Below are 18,116 nucleotides of genomic sequence, written 5' to 3'. Positions count from 1 at the left end.
TGAAATGATTATTGTTGTTAAAATGAATTTTATCCAGCTTTCAAGTTACTTTTTATTTTTCTTTTTAATTTTTATTACTTTATAACAACATTGTATTAGTTTCTACTGTACAGCAAAGTGCAAAAGTCCTGCTCTTCCCTTCGCTCCTTTTTTTGAACATCTCTTCTCTCATGATTAAGCGCTCATCTACCTTTCTGAACACTGGCTCCTTTGGTTCTTTCACTAACCCCTTTTGCTAATATTGAAATGTGGGCAGGATTTTGCCCTTCATAAGCTTCTTTCTCACCACATTCTCAATGATGTCATAGTTTCCCAAGCCTTTAACCATTGTGTCATACAGATGCTTATAGGGCCATTATTTCTAAGTCTGTTCCTCTACCCCTGAACTCCAATTACGTAGTGTTAAGTGCTCGCTACACAATTCTGTATGAACATCCTGTCGCCAATACAAAGTCAGCCTGTTCCAATCCTGTCTTAAGCTTACAAACATTTTTTCCACCTGACCTTTTGTGCCTTGCATAGAGTAGCTTGTGGTTATGTGATTGGATTTATCACACAGCACCAATTATTCTTTTATTCAACAGAATTTGACCACTTGGGCTTTAATTTATCACTTTTCTTCATTCTCTATATGTGTTCATTTGCCTGTTAGATAATATATTCAAGGGACTTAGCATGGAGCTTGTTGCATCGTAAGTGCTCACCATGCATTGTTGTCATTTCATCAAATATTAAAGCTCTATCTCAGCAATGACTGATGCCTGTCTTCTCCATATTGTGAGGAAACGATGGAGTTATGAAAGGAGTGGTAGATTGAGAATCAACTGACTAATTTAGGATTCTAGTATGCCACTTATAGTTACTTGACCTTAGAAAACTCCCCTAACTTTTCTGAGTCAGTTTCTTCGTGTAAAAATTTGGGGATGAGCAATATTTTCCTGGATGTATGTGTGTGTGTGTGTGTGTGTGTGTGTGTGCGCGCGTGCGTGCGTGCACTCCATGGGTTTACTGGAGAAAATCAAAGGTGATAACTTATAATATTAATATCTTACACTTTATTAAGGAAAGCCATTAGCCCTCAGCTTCCATGCTGATTTTAGGCTCTTTTTACTTTTTTCCTGGTCTACAATAACTTCCAAACTAGTTTTTCCACATCTTCCTAAAGCCACATTGCAGTAGGTTAATCTTAATAGCTGTCATATCTAATGATATCACTCCCCTGCATGAAAACCTGCATTAGATGAAATAAATCTAAACCCAGCTTGAAATTATTACCCCACATTACCTTTTCTTCCTCATCTTCTAGTTCCTTATAAATATCTTATTTCCCAGCAGAACTCAGCTGCTTCCTTTCATTAAACATACTTCATGCCCCACTGTCTTGAGCCTGTTCTCTAAGGTCCCTCTTCCTGCACTTACCCCCTGGCCTTCCTCTTTTCCCTGCCCGAAGCCTGCATGTGTAAGTATTCTATTCTCTATGAAGCTTTTAGTTTCTTGTTAGCTTTGAATGCAAACATCATATCTCAATACAACATTTTTTACCGTGCAGTGCCCTGATCATGGTCATCGATAAATATATTAAGAGGGTTTCTGTTTTGTTTAATATGAACCAGAACGCATCTTATTTTTCAAGTAATCTTTTTTCTCTCCTTCCATGTTGACAGCTTACTGAAAGCATGTCCTATAGACTCAATTTTGCCCTAAGCAAAGGAGATCTGTTTTAGAATTTGATTTCTAATGGAAAAGAATGCTGTGACCTAATGAAAAATTAAGATTTTCTTGTCACTTTTCTACATGTGGAGTCTTTTTTAAGTTCAAAGGAAATGACATTTATGGTAGCCTTATTATGAAGTAGTTTCTGCTGAGTCCAAAGTCATTTAATACAGTGTTACTTAGTGAACCTCATTAAATAGATGCCTCTTTTGAAAATCTCTGGAGTATGATTTAATAATGTGACCTGATAAAGCCTTGTAGTGACTAACTGAAGTGGACTGCCATCAATCTGGAATTTTCTTGCTTAAAATTCTGCTTGATTTTTCTTTCTTAGAGTAGATTGGAGGCCCTCAGACTTTACTGGAAGAATTGGGGGTGTTTTTAAATGCATATGCCCAGGCCACGGCCTCAAAATTGTGGTTTCATAGATTGGGATGGGGTTCAGAATTTCCATTTTCAGTAGCATCCCAGATACATTTAATACAGGTGATGCACAGACCACACTTTGTAGGGGAATGCTGCCCTTAATAAAAGTTCTGTTACATTGAGTTTTTTTAGACTGGCTAACTAATTTTTAAATCTTTCTTTAAAAACCTCTCTCATTACAGAAACAGAAGATCTGTGGGAGCTTGACTTTGCAGCATCACATGTTGGAACCTGTTCAGCGGATTCCCCGGTATGAGATGCTCCTTAAGGACTACCTAAGGAAATTGCCCCCTGATTCTCCAGACTGGAATGATGCTAAAAGTAAATACTCCCCCACCCCACTGCTTTCTGTTATGGGATAATTTGGTGTCCAAGTAGCCTTGTGATTTCAAAGTGAAATAGGTCTCATAGCCACTTGAGTAAAACACTGGTGCCAGAAAATAACCTCACTGGAAATTGTCATCAGCACCTCAATTAGGGAAGCACTTTTTAGCCCAAATCATAGGCTTAGAGCAATGCAAATCACATTTCTCATGCTGGTTTCACGTTAATCATTAACTCCGAAATATAAAACTATAGTCTTAGAGACATCTGGAATAGCAATACACAATTTCCTTCTCACAGGAAGACCACAACCATTCATAATTACTGGTGCTGCTGGTTAATTAGGTAGGTGATACGTACCCAGAACATTAAGATGGCATTTACTATGTAAAAATAGCCTAAGCAAAGTGCTCTCTCTCTGCCTCTCTCTACACGAAGACAAAAGAAAAAATGGTGCTGTTTAGTGTCAGTTAACATTTTCCCTGAGAAAACTTTATTCCTGTCTCACTCATTATCTTCTAACACAACTAACCCAACCAGTATTCCTAAGATAGGAAAGAAAGTCCGAGAGCAGGACATGATGTAGGATGGAGAACACTCTCTCAGGTTAATCCAGCGGGAAGCCTCAGCTTCCACATCTCTTCATCAGTAGTCCCGAAGCTCCCACCTTGCCCATATCAGAGTTCCCATTCCCATCTCTCGCTACCACCTGCCCTAGCAACAAAACCCTCCATTGACATTAGCGTCGGAAAATTCCCTTTCACCTAGACTAGAACTGTGAGTGTGTTTTTCCAAGGAAAACTGATTATGCTCAGTGGTTAATTTGCTCATAAACCTAGCAAAATACTACTACTGAGATGTTGCATAACTTTGAGTCAGAAGACTTAGGTTCAAACGTAGCCCTTCAGTATCATAATTTGTGAGCTTAGCCAAGTCACATCACTCTCTATTTCTTTCATCTGCTGAATGAAACTAACATACTTTCCATTCAAGAATGAATAAGAATGAACTGACGTAATCTATCTGAAAGCCCCTGACAGAATCCTTGTGCCACGCTGGTGTCACGGGGTTTCTTATTTTGAAGATCCCTTATGGGTTAAATGTACGTGAGAGCCTGCTCACTGCATATGACTTTTAGTGAGGAAATACCCTTCAAGTTCCAAACAATCTGCTTACAAATGAACTTTTGAAAGTATCCAACTTATAAATGGATTACCATGTATCTAATAATATATGTACATTACAGTACTGTATATTATTCAGCTATCTAGTAACATAGTGAGGAAAAAATACATTTACTTTTCTTTTTTCCTATTTAGAATCACTTGAAATTATCTCTACAGCAGCAAGCCATTCTAATACTGCAATAAGAAAAATGGTAAGTGGTTTTCAGAGGAAATGGGAATATTCTAGTTAGATAATTGCCAATAATATAGTCTGATATTATCTACAGGTTTGGACTCAAATTAGTTGATACAAGTGAACAAATAAGATTGTTTACATTTAGTGTTATCTAGAGTAATCTTCTTCCCTCTTCTCCCAGGTTTTAATTTGCTCATAATTGACATACTTTATACTAAAATTTATGCTTAGTTCCAGTCTCTTCTGAATTATGTGTATTTTAGCTAAGGTCATTGATTAAAGGCACTAAGGTGGAACCTCCTTATATTTGATCTTGTTTTGTTTTAATTTCCTAGGAGAACCTAAAGAAACTTTTAGAGATTTATGAAATGTTGGGAGAAGAAGAAGACATTGTAAATCCTTCAAATGAACTAATAAAAGAAGGACAGATCCTCAAACTAGCTGCTAGGAACACATCAGCACAAGAGCGCTACCTTTTCTTGGTGAGTTTTGTAGTATGAGCAAGTCACATGAGAATGACTCATAAACATTGTGACATGCATCTTGGAAAAGCAGGAAGCTTGCCTGCTCACCAAAGCAATTATATCTAACCTGGTTTAGTCAATACTGTCAGCATTCCACATCAGGGAATGTCCTTAGTAACTGAAACATGTTCTTTCAAGGACACAAATCTTTTTTGAAGTATTTTTCTATAATTTTTCTGTGTACTTAACCATGTGTAATTTACTTCAGTAACACACAGTGAAGATAATTTAACCTTTCCGTCATGATCATAGCCATCAGTGTATATATTTTTAATTCTTCTAGTTTGAAGAAATATATAGACAAAGTTGTAAAACTTGTGCCTCAAATATCTATGTAAAAGTACATGAGTTTACTACATAGTTCCCTTCCTTCCTTCCTTCCTTCCTTCCTTTCTTTCTTTCTCTCTCTCTTTCTTTCGGCTGCATGGGGTCTTTGTTGCAGTGTGCGGGATTTCTCTAGCTTTGGTGAGCAAGGGCTGCTCCTCACTGTGGTGAGCGGGCTTCTCATTGTGGTGGCTTCTCTTGTTGCGGAGCACAGGCTCTAGGCATGCAGGCTTCAGTAGTTGCAGCAGGTGGGCTCAGTAGTTGTGGCTCGCTGGCTCTAGAGCGCAGGCTTAGTAGTTGTGGCACACAGGCTTAGTTTGCTCCATGGCATGTGGAATCTTTCCAGGCCAGGGATTGAACCCGTGTCCCCTGCATTGGCAGGCAGATTCTCAGCTACTGCGCCACCAGGGAAGTCCCCTTATTCATCTTTTGAAGACCATCTTAGAAACATTTCCTGTAGTGTTCATTCTTTCAGTCCTCCCACTCCAGTCCTGCACTTGTCAGAGAATCTCTCCTCTCCCCAGTGCACATTTATTCCCTTGGAGCATCTTGTTTTTCTTATATGTAGAAAGTTCAGGAGTCCTTTTTTTTTTTTTTTCTCCCCTTTCTCTCTAGAAGTAAAATGAGGGCTAGTTTTCTGTTTCCTACTCTGGGGATATTATACTTGTAAATCTGAAAAGCCAGACTATATTTAGAATTAGATTTCAGCTTTCAAATGATCATCATGTGTTTGCATATTTGCTTACCTCCACATCATGCTTTTTATGTTAATATAGGGCACTCTGTTGAGTAAGTAAATGGCCATACCTGACATCTGAAAGTTAAAAAAAAAAAAAATCACAAGATTATCCCATAGACTGATAGGAGGTTTTATTTTTGACTCTTTGGAGTTCTAGTTCTTATTTCCTTGTAGCTTTTGACAGAGTTATTTTTTTTTTCTCTTGACTTATTTAAACTTTGAATACAAGCTAGGCACTGGAAATTTTCTCCAACAATGTATTTTTACCTTCTAAAACAAACTTAAATGAACTGTCACTAGTGAGACATGAAATTGAATTATTTCTATCAACTAATATATTTTAAGAGACACGAAATAAATAGTTGAGGAACCCTGGAGATCAAGAAGGGGGAACCTCCCTACACTTTTCATAAAGTTGAGACTTTCTTCTAGGTTTGGGCACAGCCTAGCACTTCTAGAGCTTGCCAGGCAGAGATTACTTTGTCAATAACTGTTTCTTAGCTGTGGTCATGGAATAAAAGGAATCTCTTTCACTGAAAGGGAAAGTCAGTCTACTTGGTGCTGCAGTTGTTATAACTTCCTCTTTTAGTCCCAGCAAAAACCCAGAGACGGTGATGTTGGCTTTTGCCACAGGAGCAAGGTTCACAGAGGGAGCAGGACTAGCTGCTTAATTCCTTTATGAATATGGAATCACTGTGCAAGCATTATCACCCTCACCTCTAAGAAGGAGAAAAGGGGTGTTTACCGGCTAGATTGTAACACGAGTTATGTAAGATTAATATATAGTTATTGAGAATTGAGAATGTGAAGTCGCACTTAGGAAGAAAAGGGGAAGTGTAGTCCCGAAAGCATGAAAGGGAAAGAGAAGCACACCACACGACAGTCTGTCATCCTGTATGAGCACAACTACCAAAAGCAAATGCTAAGGACTTCCACATTCATGGACTTGTGTTTCTATCAGGTCATAAGACTTTGTTGAACTTCATAAAGCAAACATGAGTACGTGTATCAGATAACTCAGAAATTTTATTCCATAATATTGCATTTGTCACTCAGTTTGCAGAAAAATTTAGCTGTTGCTGCTGTCTTGACAGTGTGAGCCCTGTCCATTTTGGTAGCTGCTTTGCAGCTCCTGCTATACCATTCAGACATGGCCAGATCCCCTCCTGAGGAGGCCTTATAGAAGAGAGAAAGAAATGCTAACATGAGCAGTTAGCAAGCAAGCTATTGCCTTAATCAAGCTGAGATGGTGATGAGAACCTTTAAGAGAATTTTCAGATCTCTAAATTCTGTGAACTACAATGAGGCTGTAATTGCCATACTTAGAATACAGTGGACAGTTAATGATAAAGCATAGGTTATGTTCCCTTCTAGAAATGTAATGTGAAATGTACTCAGATGTATCTGAGAAAAATGTATTTAGTGCCCTTTTATTTCTACATTATCCAGTGTGGAAATGAAATGTATGACATTGGTTATAGGAAGTTGTAAAATAATGTACGAGGAACAACTGGTGAAACGTTTGCTTTCAGAATGAGTACAGTGGACATTCTCACATAAACATGTTGAAATGTTTTAAATATCCATCAACTTTTTTTTTGGTGGTTGGAGCTAAACAGAGGACCTGGCAGAACAGGACATTATTCCTCATTTAATCCTCTCAACAGCATGTGACTTTTACAGATAACGATCCTGAGACATGAGAGGTTACATGTTTAAGCTCCCAGTTGCTTTTGGCTTACAACAACATATTTAACCCTAGAAACAATGTTACAAACAATAAATATGAAGTAGAAAGATAAATATGGACCTTCTTTAGGAATCTGCCTACAAATTAACCCAGATACTTAGACTTTCATCCTTTTGCATGTTTTAATATATTTAAAAGTTAATATATGTATAAATATGGCTGATTTACTTTGTTGTACAGCAAAAACTGGCACAACAGTGTAAAGCTATTATATTCCAATAAAGATCTGAGGGGAAAAAAAAAACTTAAAGTTAAATGCCCTCCCCAAATCATTGCTTGGTACTGAATAGCAGGGACTGTTCATTGTTGACTAGAAATGAGGCACTAATTTCATTCAGTTTCAAAATAAAGTCCTTCATTTTAAATAAAGACTTCTTGCTAAAATAGTTGACTTTTCTGCTAATTCATACATGATGAATTCTTAAGCAAGATGTGGGGCAGTATAAAACAGTGACTGTGTTTTTTGCACAGGATTTGGTGTGCTAACCCATGTTCTAATGAAATTTAAGCTAATAATTTGCCTACTTTTTTAAACTTAACATTAAAAACACATTGGTAAAAATAATTGCTAAATATTACTCTTTTCCTCTAACAGCTATTGTAGATTTGTTGCCTGAGACACAACAATTAGAAATTTTATTGTCTAAGGGCTTCAACTTATATGGTTGAGAACTTCAGTTTCTGGTATATAGAAGGTCGTCCTTAATAAATTGCTGCTGAACTTAATTTCTGTAACTAATTTCCTTGCTAGTACAAAATGATGATTGGTATTTATGCAGCCAACAAAGGGTTGTAAATTTTAAAATATGACAGTTTTGATACAAGCATAAAAGCACTGTAGTATTTAATTTTTCTCACATGGGAAGTATGATATTCCCTGGAATACTTTCAATATTGATCACTCTCCTCTGTCTTCTTTGTTTTCCTCTTTTTGACATGTGTTCTGCCTTCTTGCAGTTCAACAACATGTTGCTATACTGTGTGCCAAGATTCAGCTTGGTGGGCTCTAAATTCACAGTTCGAACCAGGGTTGGCATTGATGGAATGAAAATTGTAGAGACTCACAATGAGGAATATCCACACACTTTCCAGGTTTCTGGGAAAGAGAGAACGCTGGAACTGCAAGCCAGGTAAGAGAACCATTCCTATCTTGTAGCTTTCAAAAAGCATCATAGTAAATCATAGGACAGAATAATTCTGAGGATCTTTCTCATGTCTGGTTGGACATAAATGGAAAGATGTAAGCTTTTGAAAGTCAAGAATTATGTCTTCCCTTTTGATTCCATTGTAGTGCCTAAGATAGTGCCTTCAGAGAGTAAACATTCAGTAAATTAAAATGACTTTAGATTTACAAGGTGCAGAGAATGAAATTGTTGCATTCAAGCCGAAGTTTTGAGTCTTGTAGGAAAAAGTTCTCTCCTAACCCTTTTTCTCTTCATCCTTCCTTTTGGTCCACAAATGTTTATTGATGTGTATTATGTGTTATTTCATGATAAATGTTGAAGCTTTAACTATCTGTCCTTCAGAGACTCTGCATTCATAGGACTTAATTGCACTTTGATGGAGAGAATGATTGGAGGAGGCATTTTGAAAAAGATGATTCTTCCGCCACAGTTGAAAATACATGAAAGGGGCCACTTGGGGCTCTAATAGCCTCTAGCAGCCAGGACTTCTGAAAGGGGTGGCTCTTCTTACATGTTTATTGAGTGGGAAAGAAAGAGCTGGAGGTCTAGCATCCATCCCCCTAGCATAACCATGTTTGGAAAGAAAACAAAACCATGAGAACCGCTGTAGTAGATCACAGCTACCTCATGGGTGAGCCTCTAGAAGACAGAGTGCTGTCAGGTTTTAAAATATCTGCTTTAGAAAACTGTCATCCATTTATCCCATAAAAACCTAGTATGGTGAAAATTGAGGTAAGCCAAAAATTCACAGATCAGAGGTTAACTACTAATCCCAGCTCTGATGGTTCTGATACCCCAGAATCCTTGGAGAATCTGAGAGTCCTTCTGTTCCTTTCTGTTCCTTTACACCAATAGCATGTGGTTCTGGCTGCTCAGGTGAACTCCTGGAGCCAGGGAATTGGTGATTACAGATATCGACCATGTAGCAGGCTAGGAAAGTTTGAAGAAATACCTTGCCAGTTCTTTGGCTCACTGAGTGATTGGCCCTGGCGACAGGGAAGACTCATCAATAGTTCTGATCATCATAGGAGTCGTCATTACAGATGAACGAAGGTTCTGCTGGCTCTGAATGTCAGCATACTTCCAAATCTGCAAACCCCAGAGATGTGTCTGAACAGCAGACGAGACATAATCAAGGATTCTTGGGTCACCTGAATTGAGAGAGACTCCAGTCCCTCCATTAGCAGGTTGGGCTCTTTTCCCTTCAGGATGGGACTGAATTGTGAAAAGTTTTATTAAGTATAGGCAGTTATTTTGTAGAGTTCCAGTATGCACTATTGGATACATTCCAATTAGTATTGAAGACACATTCGTTTTCCTTAAATTTCTAAATTTAAGGAAATTAAATCCTTAAAGACTAAAGGAGAGAATCAACTGTTTAAGAAACCAGGGAGGACACCAGGGAGAGGAACAGAGGCCTGGAGGACAGGAGCTGTATCTCATTGCTTTAGTGGTGTTTATGATTATATGATGACGATCTGAATGGAGTGTGATTACTTATTTTCTGGTCTGTAATGACTCTCTCAAGAATGTAGACAAGCATTAAAATTCTCAAAGTCAGAGAGATTGTGTGGAACCCCAAATTGGGTATATATTTGGTGATATTGAAAGAGAATTCATTTCTGAAGCCAACACACAAAAAAAGTGTTCTGCTTTTCTTACTAAATAAGTCAGCCTCACGATGGACCTCTCACACTCTTCTTCTCCTTCCATATTCAAAATATAAACTTTTTGAATCAAAATTATTTTAGGTAGTTTTTATTCAATGGTTTTCTATTGCTAAATGGATATAAAAATATAGTAATGAGCGTAATTTAAACAAAGGAGTAAATAAAAAAATTCTGCCATGATTGAGAAAGTAAAACAAAAGGCATTGTCAAGTTATTTTGCATTTAAAAAGCTAAAAGCGGCTAGTAAATAACTATGCTTCCAGAGCAATGGAGCTGATTTTGTGGGGGCAGGGCATAGCATTAAAGAGAAATCGTTTTTGAGGGGCAAGATTAAAGCCCCTGCCCCCACCAAAGTTCTTGGTTCAAGGATTCCCAGGTGAAAAATAAGCAGAATCTTGTATTTGACAGGAATTCCAGCAGTATTCCTGGCACATCATGATACTCAGTTATATGTTTGTGAGAAAGATGGATGGTGTCACAGGAGCAAACCTCTGTCAGACGCATACATGTGTGGTACCTTTGGGACTGTGGCATGTGATGTTCAGGCTGGGACTGGGACTCAGACTTAGCCCCCGCTTACCAAACACATGCAAACAAATAGAGCCCACTCTGCACAGTCCTTCAATTTGGAGATCTTACTGAGTCCAAAGTCAACTAAATGGGAAATTCTTTCCCAACAGAAAATTATTAAATACTGGGGTTCATTAATCTGTGAAATCTCCTTCCTACAGGCATTTAAATCTTAGTTGTGTTTCATCTATAATGAATTAGGTATGGTAGTGCCTGAAGCTTCCTAGCAAAATAAAATGAAATTGTTTATCAACGGAAATGTTAAATAGCTCCCTAAAGCCTCATGAAGATAATGTATATTCTCAAGGGTAATTGCAGTCTTTTCTAAGATGGGTTGTGCCTTTCAAAGCCTCATGTGTTTTCTTAAAGGTGAATTGGAAGACTAGGTCTATATCTAGTATAATCTAGATCTACAGATACAGTATACAATTAGATGATGGTTGTTAAAGTCATAGAAGCCAAACTTAACTCTTTCCATCAAAAGTTATGTGTACCACAGGGAGATCAACTTGAAGATTGGTGATGACTTAGAGGGATGGGATAGGGAGGGTGGAAAGGAGTTGCGGGAGGGAGGGGATATGGGGATATATGTGTAAATACAGCTGATTCACTTTGTTGTACAGCAGAAACTGGCACAATAGTATAAAACTATTATACTCCAGTAAAGATCTGAGAAAAAAATTATTTGTACCAAAGTAAGTGAATGGTCTAAAATAGTTTATAAATTCATTTGTTCAATTGCCAGAGATTGTTTAATTTTTATTATAACTCCTCCTTGGATATCCCCGAATTTTCCAGAAGGTTTTAATTGCATAAAAACATTGTTTTATGCACCAGGTGTAACTCATTAATGTTCTCTTTATTCACTTTAATTTTTTGTTGTTTGTTTTAGTTCTGAGCAAGACAAAGAAGAATGGATCAAGGTAAACCTGTTTTCTGTTTTGTCTTTGTTTCGTGGTAACCTCTATATGTGTACCCAGATGTGCACATATTTGTTGTGTTATGTACATCAGAATAAGGTCATTTAATTTTTAAGGTGATTTCCATCTTAGATATTTGTTTAATAAAGTGTTTGTATTAATTTGCATGTGATACTTTAATGTGTGCTTTGAATTTCATGTATATTTCAGGCGCTTCAAGAGACTATTGATGCTTTCCATCAGAGGCATGAAACCTTCAGAAATGCAATTGCCAAGGATAATGACATTCACTCAGAGGTTTCTGTAAGCTGAATTAAATTCTTTAAATTCTTTTCTTTTTGCAGTTGCAGGAGATCTATCTAGTCATTTTGTTACCCAGTCTTTTCCCTTTGCAATGCCAAAACTGGCTATTTGGACAGAATCTCATTTCTTCTTATTTATTTACTTATTTATTTATTGGCTGTGTTGGGTCTTCATTGCTGCACGCAGGCTTTCTCTAGTTGCAGAGAGCAGGGGCTATTCATGTTGCAATGAGTGGGCTTCTCATTGCAGTGGCTTCTCTTGTTGCAGAGCATGGGCTCAGTAGTTGTGGCTCTCGGGCTCTAGAGCTCAGGCTCAGTAGTTGTGACACACTGGCTTAGTTGCTCCACAGCATGTGAGATCTTCCCGGACCAGGGCTCCAAACCCGTGTCCCTGCATTGACAGGCGAATTCTTAACCACTGCGCCACCAGGGAAGTCCTCTCATTTCTTCTTAGATGAATACAGTAGAGTGCCTTTTCATGCTGCTTAAACTTCTCTGAATCTTTTTTTTTTTCCCTAAATCTTGAGTTTCAGAACATGATATATAAGCAATGTTATAAAATGCTTTTCAAAGTAAGTGGATGGATGGATGGATGGATGGATGGATGGATGGATGGATGGAAGGAAGGAAGTGAAAGTTTTTGCCATTAAAATTGAATCTCTCTTTGCTTTTTAGACTGCTGAGCTAGGGAAAAGAGCTCCAAGATGGATCCGAGATAATGAAGTTACGATGTGTATGAAATGCAAGGAGCCTTTTAATGCTCTGACAAGGAGAAGGCATCATTGTCGAGCATGTGGACACGTACGTGAGATTTCTTGGTCATTAAGATTGCTAGTCACTATATAAGTGTTGTAAAATCATTAACTTGGAAAAGAACAAAGAAATCATTCAATAAATCACTTAGTTGATAAACTTATTTTGGTGGTAACTTTATGCAAAGCACTGTGCTGGGTCCTGGAAAAAACGTGGTAAGCAAAGTGATACCCTGCTTCACAGAGTTCACATTCTAATGGAGAAAATAGACCAGTCAATTAAACAGACAAGCATTTCAAATGACTAGAAATGCAATAAGAAGTCAAGAAGTTAAAGTGGAGAATAATGGTAATGAAAGAGGATTTGGAACCAATTTTAGTTAGAAAAATGAAGACCTATCTGAGGGGTTAGCATTTAAGCTGATGCCTAAAAGGTGAGAAAGAGCTGACCATAAGAAAGAAGGCTGGGAGAGCATTCAGGCAGAGAGAGTTGTGTCAAAAGCTCTGAGGTGGGAAAGAGATTGACCTCTTCTTGAGACTGCCAGAAGGTCATGTAGCTGGAGCATAGTGAGCAGTCTAAGAAATAGAGATGAGTAATAACCAAAGGAGACAATGACTCGGAGAAAATAAGAGATGGAACCTATAGCTTAAGTACAAGTTCAGACTTTTGATGGGAAAAAGGAAGCTTGTCTCCATTATAGCAGAAAGGATAAAGGGAAAGGTGAGTGCAAATGTAGGTGTGTTTTTGACGGTGGTAGGAAATGAAGGGATTTAGGTCTGGTAATATCCACGTTTTCATTGAAGTATGAGGAAGAGGCATCATCTGAAAGCGAAGGGGAAGGAGGAGGGGGCGGGAGATTTGAGGAAGAGGGCTAAGTATGTACTAGTCGTCTCTGGGCAGGGAACAGTGAGCTACCAAAGAAACAGAGATGAACTGCTTGGTGCCCACTACAGGTTTATGGTTATAAATTTAAAAGGACACACTAGTGCATTTAACACAATGAGATTTCTCTAACAAGATTCAGCAACTCAAGCCAGCTAAGGCAGTTGACAGGTTTTCAGCAATTCACTTGTTTCATATGGAAAGAGTGAGAAGGAACAAAGCATGAACTGAAGCTGGAGAGGAGTAGCAGCAGGTTTTGGAGGGCCTTGTAAACCAAGGTGAAGATGAATACTTTCTTCTAAAAAGCAACACATAAGCATAGAGAAGGGTAGGCACTGTAGTGTCATGATTGAGTGTATTATTAGTATGCTTTCATGCGACAGTTTTTATTGATAGTACTTTTAGATTATTCTTAATTACACTGCAGATGTATTCTTCCCTTTTTCCTAAGTTTTGACTCAGTGGGACAGTTTTATAATCAAAATCAAATTGATAGCAAATATCTTTTTTTTCCCCTCAGGGTAAGACTTTTTTAATCTATCAGTGAGTTTGCTTGAAATGATTACAGATATTGACATACATGTTTCAGTAAACAAATGAAAATATGAATGTACTATGACATAATTTGAAAATGAATATTAGTTGATATGAATTTGCAGATACAGACATGTCTGATTTTAAATCCTAAGTAATTTCATTGTAATTATGAGAGAACAATGAACAGTTTTTTATTATGAATTTTACATGCTGTGAATCTAAACCAAAAGTTTTACTAATATTTATGCTTTTTAAATATAGTTTGTCCACTATAAATGGGGGGAAATATGCTTCTAGAAGCAAGAAGATTATTTATTTATTTATTTATTTATTTATTTATTTATTTATTTATTTGACTGCATTGGATCTTAGTTGCAGCAGGCAGGATCTTCATTGTGGCGTGTGGGATGTGGGCTTCTCTGTAGTTGTGGCTTAGTTCCCCAACCAGGGATTGAACCCGCATCTCTTACATTGGAAGGCAAATTCTTAACCACTGGATCACCAGGGAAGCCCCCAAGAAGAAAACTTTTTAAACCGCAAGGTTTTTTTTTTGATTTTTTTTTTTAAACAATTACCCTAGGACAATTAGAAAAAAAAACCACTCACTCAGAAGCAGCATGCATTTACATTGTAGTCATTCATTCATTGGCATTCTATAAATGTTTATTATATATAAATAGCAAAATACACAAGGACAGTTTCTCATAGAGCTCACAGCCTAGTGAAGGTGACAAACATTAATTGAATAATCACACAAGTATATGATTAAAAATTGTGATCAGGGACTTCCCTGGTGGCGCAGTAGTTAAGAATCCACCTGCCAATTCAGGGGACACGGATGCAATCCCTGGTCTGGGAAGATCCCACATGCCACGGAGCAACTACTGAAGCCTGTACACCTAGAGCCCATGCTCCGCAACAAGAGAAGCCAACGAGAAATGAGAAGCCCGCGCACCGCAGCGAAGAGGAGCCCCTGCTCGCCACAACTAGAGGAAGCCTGTGAGCAGCAACGAAGACCCAATGAAGCCAAAAAAAAAAAAAAAGTTGTAATCAGTGCATGGACAAAGTACATGGAACTTTAGTAGCACAGTGATAAGAAATGGGCTGTATTCTGGAAGTTGGAGGAGTCTTCCTTGAGGAAGTGAAATTTTAGTCGACATCTGAAAGATGAGCAAGAGTTAACTCACTGAAGCAGGGATGAGAGAGGGAGGAAGCAGAGTACTTCAGGAGCTGCAAGAAGCCGGTGTCACTGAAGATAGAGTAAAAGGGTAAATCATGCAGGACTTTATAGACCATGGTTAAGAATTTGTTCATTCTCCAAGGGCAGAGGACTTTGCATAGAAGAGAAGTATATCAGATTAGCATTTTTAAGGAAGCATCTGATGCCATTTGCAGAATAGCTTGGAGGGAATCTTAGAGTAGCGGCCTAGACTCCAGTATGAATGCTACAAGGATCAGTCACAAGGCTATCATGGTCCAAACCAGAATATTGATAGCTTGGACTCAGGTGATTGCAAGGAAGATGTAGAAAAATGGACAGACTTGAAAAAATACCTAGGAGGTAAGATCAACGGGACTTTATAACATGGTGAATCTATGGGTTGAGGTAGAGAGAGGTATCAGGATGACTCCTAGGTTTCTAGCTTGCCATGACTGGTTAGAAGGCTGTGTTGTTTCCAGCAACAGAGAGTCCTACAAGAGGGGAACAGGTTGGGAGGGGTGAAGTGTGATGAGGAGAAAGCTGAGAGCAAGGCAGACCATGAATTCATTTGGGGAGGATATTGATGAAACATCCGGAGGTATGACGTATAAAGGTCTGGACCAAGCCTTTGAGGATCTCATACCTTTAGGGGCCAGGAAGAGAAGGATGAGCAAGCAGAGCCCATCACAAACGTGGTATTATAATAGCACGACCAATACTCCAGATGTTCATGGGGCTATTATTAGTCTAATAGAAATTTCCCTTTTACATTGAACTGTTTCTCATTTATTATTACCTATAACTGATTATTGCTTAAATGTTATTTTTTAAATATGATTATTCACTCTTCATTATTTTTTCTTAATTCAAGGTGGTTTGTTGGAAGTGTTCTGATTATAAAGCTCAACTTGAGTATGATGGTGGTAAATTGAGCAAAGTTTGTAAAGACTGTTATCAAATAATCAGTGGATTCACAGACAGTGAAGAGAAGAAAAGAAAAGGAATTTTAGAGGTATGAAATATTAAATATTGGATATCTTTCAGATTTTTAAACTAGAAACAGAATTTTCTTTTAACTCTGAAGAATACAAAGAATATATATTGTTACTTCTCAGTATTTAACAATTTGGACTGTGATGAGCAAGATTTATGCTTTTGTTCTCTTGCTGAGTCTTGGGATCACGCTCAGTTGTGTAGGAAGAAGAGGAGCAGTGCTACAGGAACCTGTGTGCATTTGAGAGTGAATGCAGTCCTTCCTTGGCATCTGCAGGGGATTTGGTTCCAGGATCCCCCACAGATACCAAAATCCACGGATGCTCAAGTCTCTTACGTACAGTGGTATGGTACAGCCGGCCCTCCTGTTCTCGGGTTCTACACCCACAGGTATAGAGGGCTGATTGTGTATTGATTTTGTGAAGGTAGCTATAGTCAAATATTAGAGTATTAATCTGCATCTCTTCTAATGCCCAACTTATTACTATATATATGTATATATATTAAGAGGAAAGCTTTTCTCTCAATTTCATCATATTGGCTTTGAAAACTACTGTATGATATTATTAAAATTTAGATTAAAGTCTTATTACCGGAAAAATTTACTGCATTAAAAGCATTATTTAATGGCCAGTGACAGTAATCTGAGAACTGCATTGAAGTATTATTGAAATGTCTCACAAGTAAGTTTGATTCATGTTTTAGATAAATTCAGACCTCCCAAAGCAAGGAACTGTAATGCAACTAGTATCTGAAATAAGTATTACACCCAGAGATATTAACAACAAAAGTAATAAATTATATAATAAGGCCTTTGTGACAGAACGTTCAAGATAGCCTGGAAGTCTGTGAAGAAGAGGCTCATGATCAGAATTCTTATGTATCTAAAGTAATAGACATACTTGGCTTATTAAGAATTTCTACAGTTTATTAAGAATCGATGCGTGTTTATTGAATGTCTACACCCTATAATTATACAGAAGTCATTTCTGTCAGCTGAAGAAGGTTCATAAACGTCACGGTCCACTTGAGGCTAAAGTGCAGGCCCACAAGCCGTAGCTCTGCATTCTTCTCGAATACAGATGTTACTTGTATAGCAGACCAGAGTGGACTTTCTCTGGCAGGGAGGGTGCAAAGACGTGCTTCAGTAGCTTCCAGAAACACACTCTCAAGACTGAACGATAGCAGTGGATGGAACTGGCATAAAATAATGAGTCAAATAGCTTGTCTTAAGGGGTGAGCTTCAGGCTGTATCTATGAAATAAAAATCTCTAGGTAGTTTTCTAGAAAAACCTGTACTTGGAGGAAAATTAATCAATTACTTATTCGTTTACCACATTTAATCAAATATATTTACAGTGTGAGGTCCACAGTAGAAGATAAGTATGTGTGTGCATGTGCATATTGAAACTGGCTCATGCCAACTAGTTTATGTGCTCTAGACAGACCAAGGATCAACAGTTTTTTTCTGTAAAAGGGCAGAGAGAAACTATTTTAGTCTTTATAGGCTGAAAGGCAAAACTGAGACAATTACTTCTATAACGAGAGGAAACAAATTTTCTTAAATTTTTATTGACCAAATTAAAAGTAATAATTTAGTATAATTTCTGTAATATGGTAATAAGAAGTATGGAATCCCTTTGGAGGAGGGGAGATAGATAACATTTCACTTAAATGGAGTCCAAAGTTAGTGTTCCCTATCATCAGATTGATTTTAAATGTTCATCTATAAAAACTCTGCTTAGCTCACAGTCCGTTGTTTGCCAGCCAGTGCTTTTTAAACTATCTGTGATGAAGGGCCGGTTTTACTTCCCAAACCATCACAGCTCAGTATTTTTGTAAAATAAACAATTATGTGCTCAGGTATCATCACAAGTCAGATTGCTATAAAAGTTTCTAAATGCTTACTCTTGCTTTCTGCGCTTATCTCGAACTGGTAGCG

At 37.8% G+C, this 18,116-nt stretch overlaps 1 protein-coding gene across 3 annotated transcripts in view; it reads left to right on the top strand.

The window, feature by feature from the left end:
• FGD4 (FYVE, RhoGEF and PH domain containing 4) overlaps window positions 1-18,116 on the top strand; it is a 188,417-nt gene that overhangs the window by 161,602 nt on the left and 8,699 nt on the right. For all 3 annotated transcript variants that reach the window (XM_057701930.1, XM_057701933.1, XM_057701931.1), the window contains exons 8-15: window positions 2,322-2,460; window positions 3,783-3,841; window positions 4,161-4,307; window positions 8,120-8,292; window positions 11,479-11,509; window positions 11,717-11,809; window positions 12,484-12,609; window positions 16,053-16,193. In XM_057701930.1, the coding sequence (XP_057557913.1) occupies window positions 2,322-2,460; window positions 3,783-3,841; window positions 4,161-4,307; window positions 8,120-8,292; window positions 11,479-11,509; window positions 11,717-11,809; window positions 12,484-12,609; window positions 16,053-16,193 (909 nt within the window). The remainder of the gene's footprint in view (window positions 1-2,321; window positions 2,461-3,782; window positions 3,842-4,160; window positions 4,308-8,119; window positions 8,293-11,478; window positions 11,510-11,716; window positions 11,810-12,483; window positions 12,610-16,052; window positions 16,194-18,116) is intronic.

Source organism: Hippopotamus amphibius, chromosome 12 (assembly GCF_030028045.1).
Source record: "Hippopotamus amphibius kiboko isolate mHipAmp2 chromosome 12, mHipAmp2.hap2, whole genome shotgun sequence".
In the NCBI taxonomy this organism is placed as follows: Eukaryota; Metazoa; Chordata; class Mammalia; order Artiodactyla; family Hippopotamidae; genus Hippopotamus; species Hippopotamus amphibius.
This window is presented reverse-complemented; position numbering and strand designations above follow the sequence as displayed.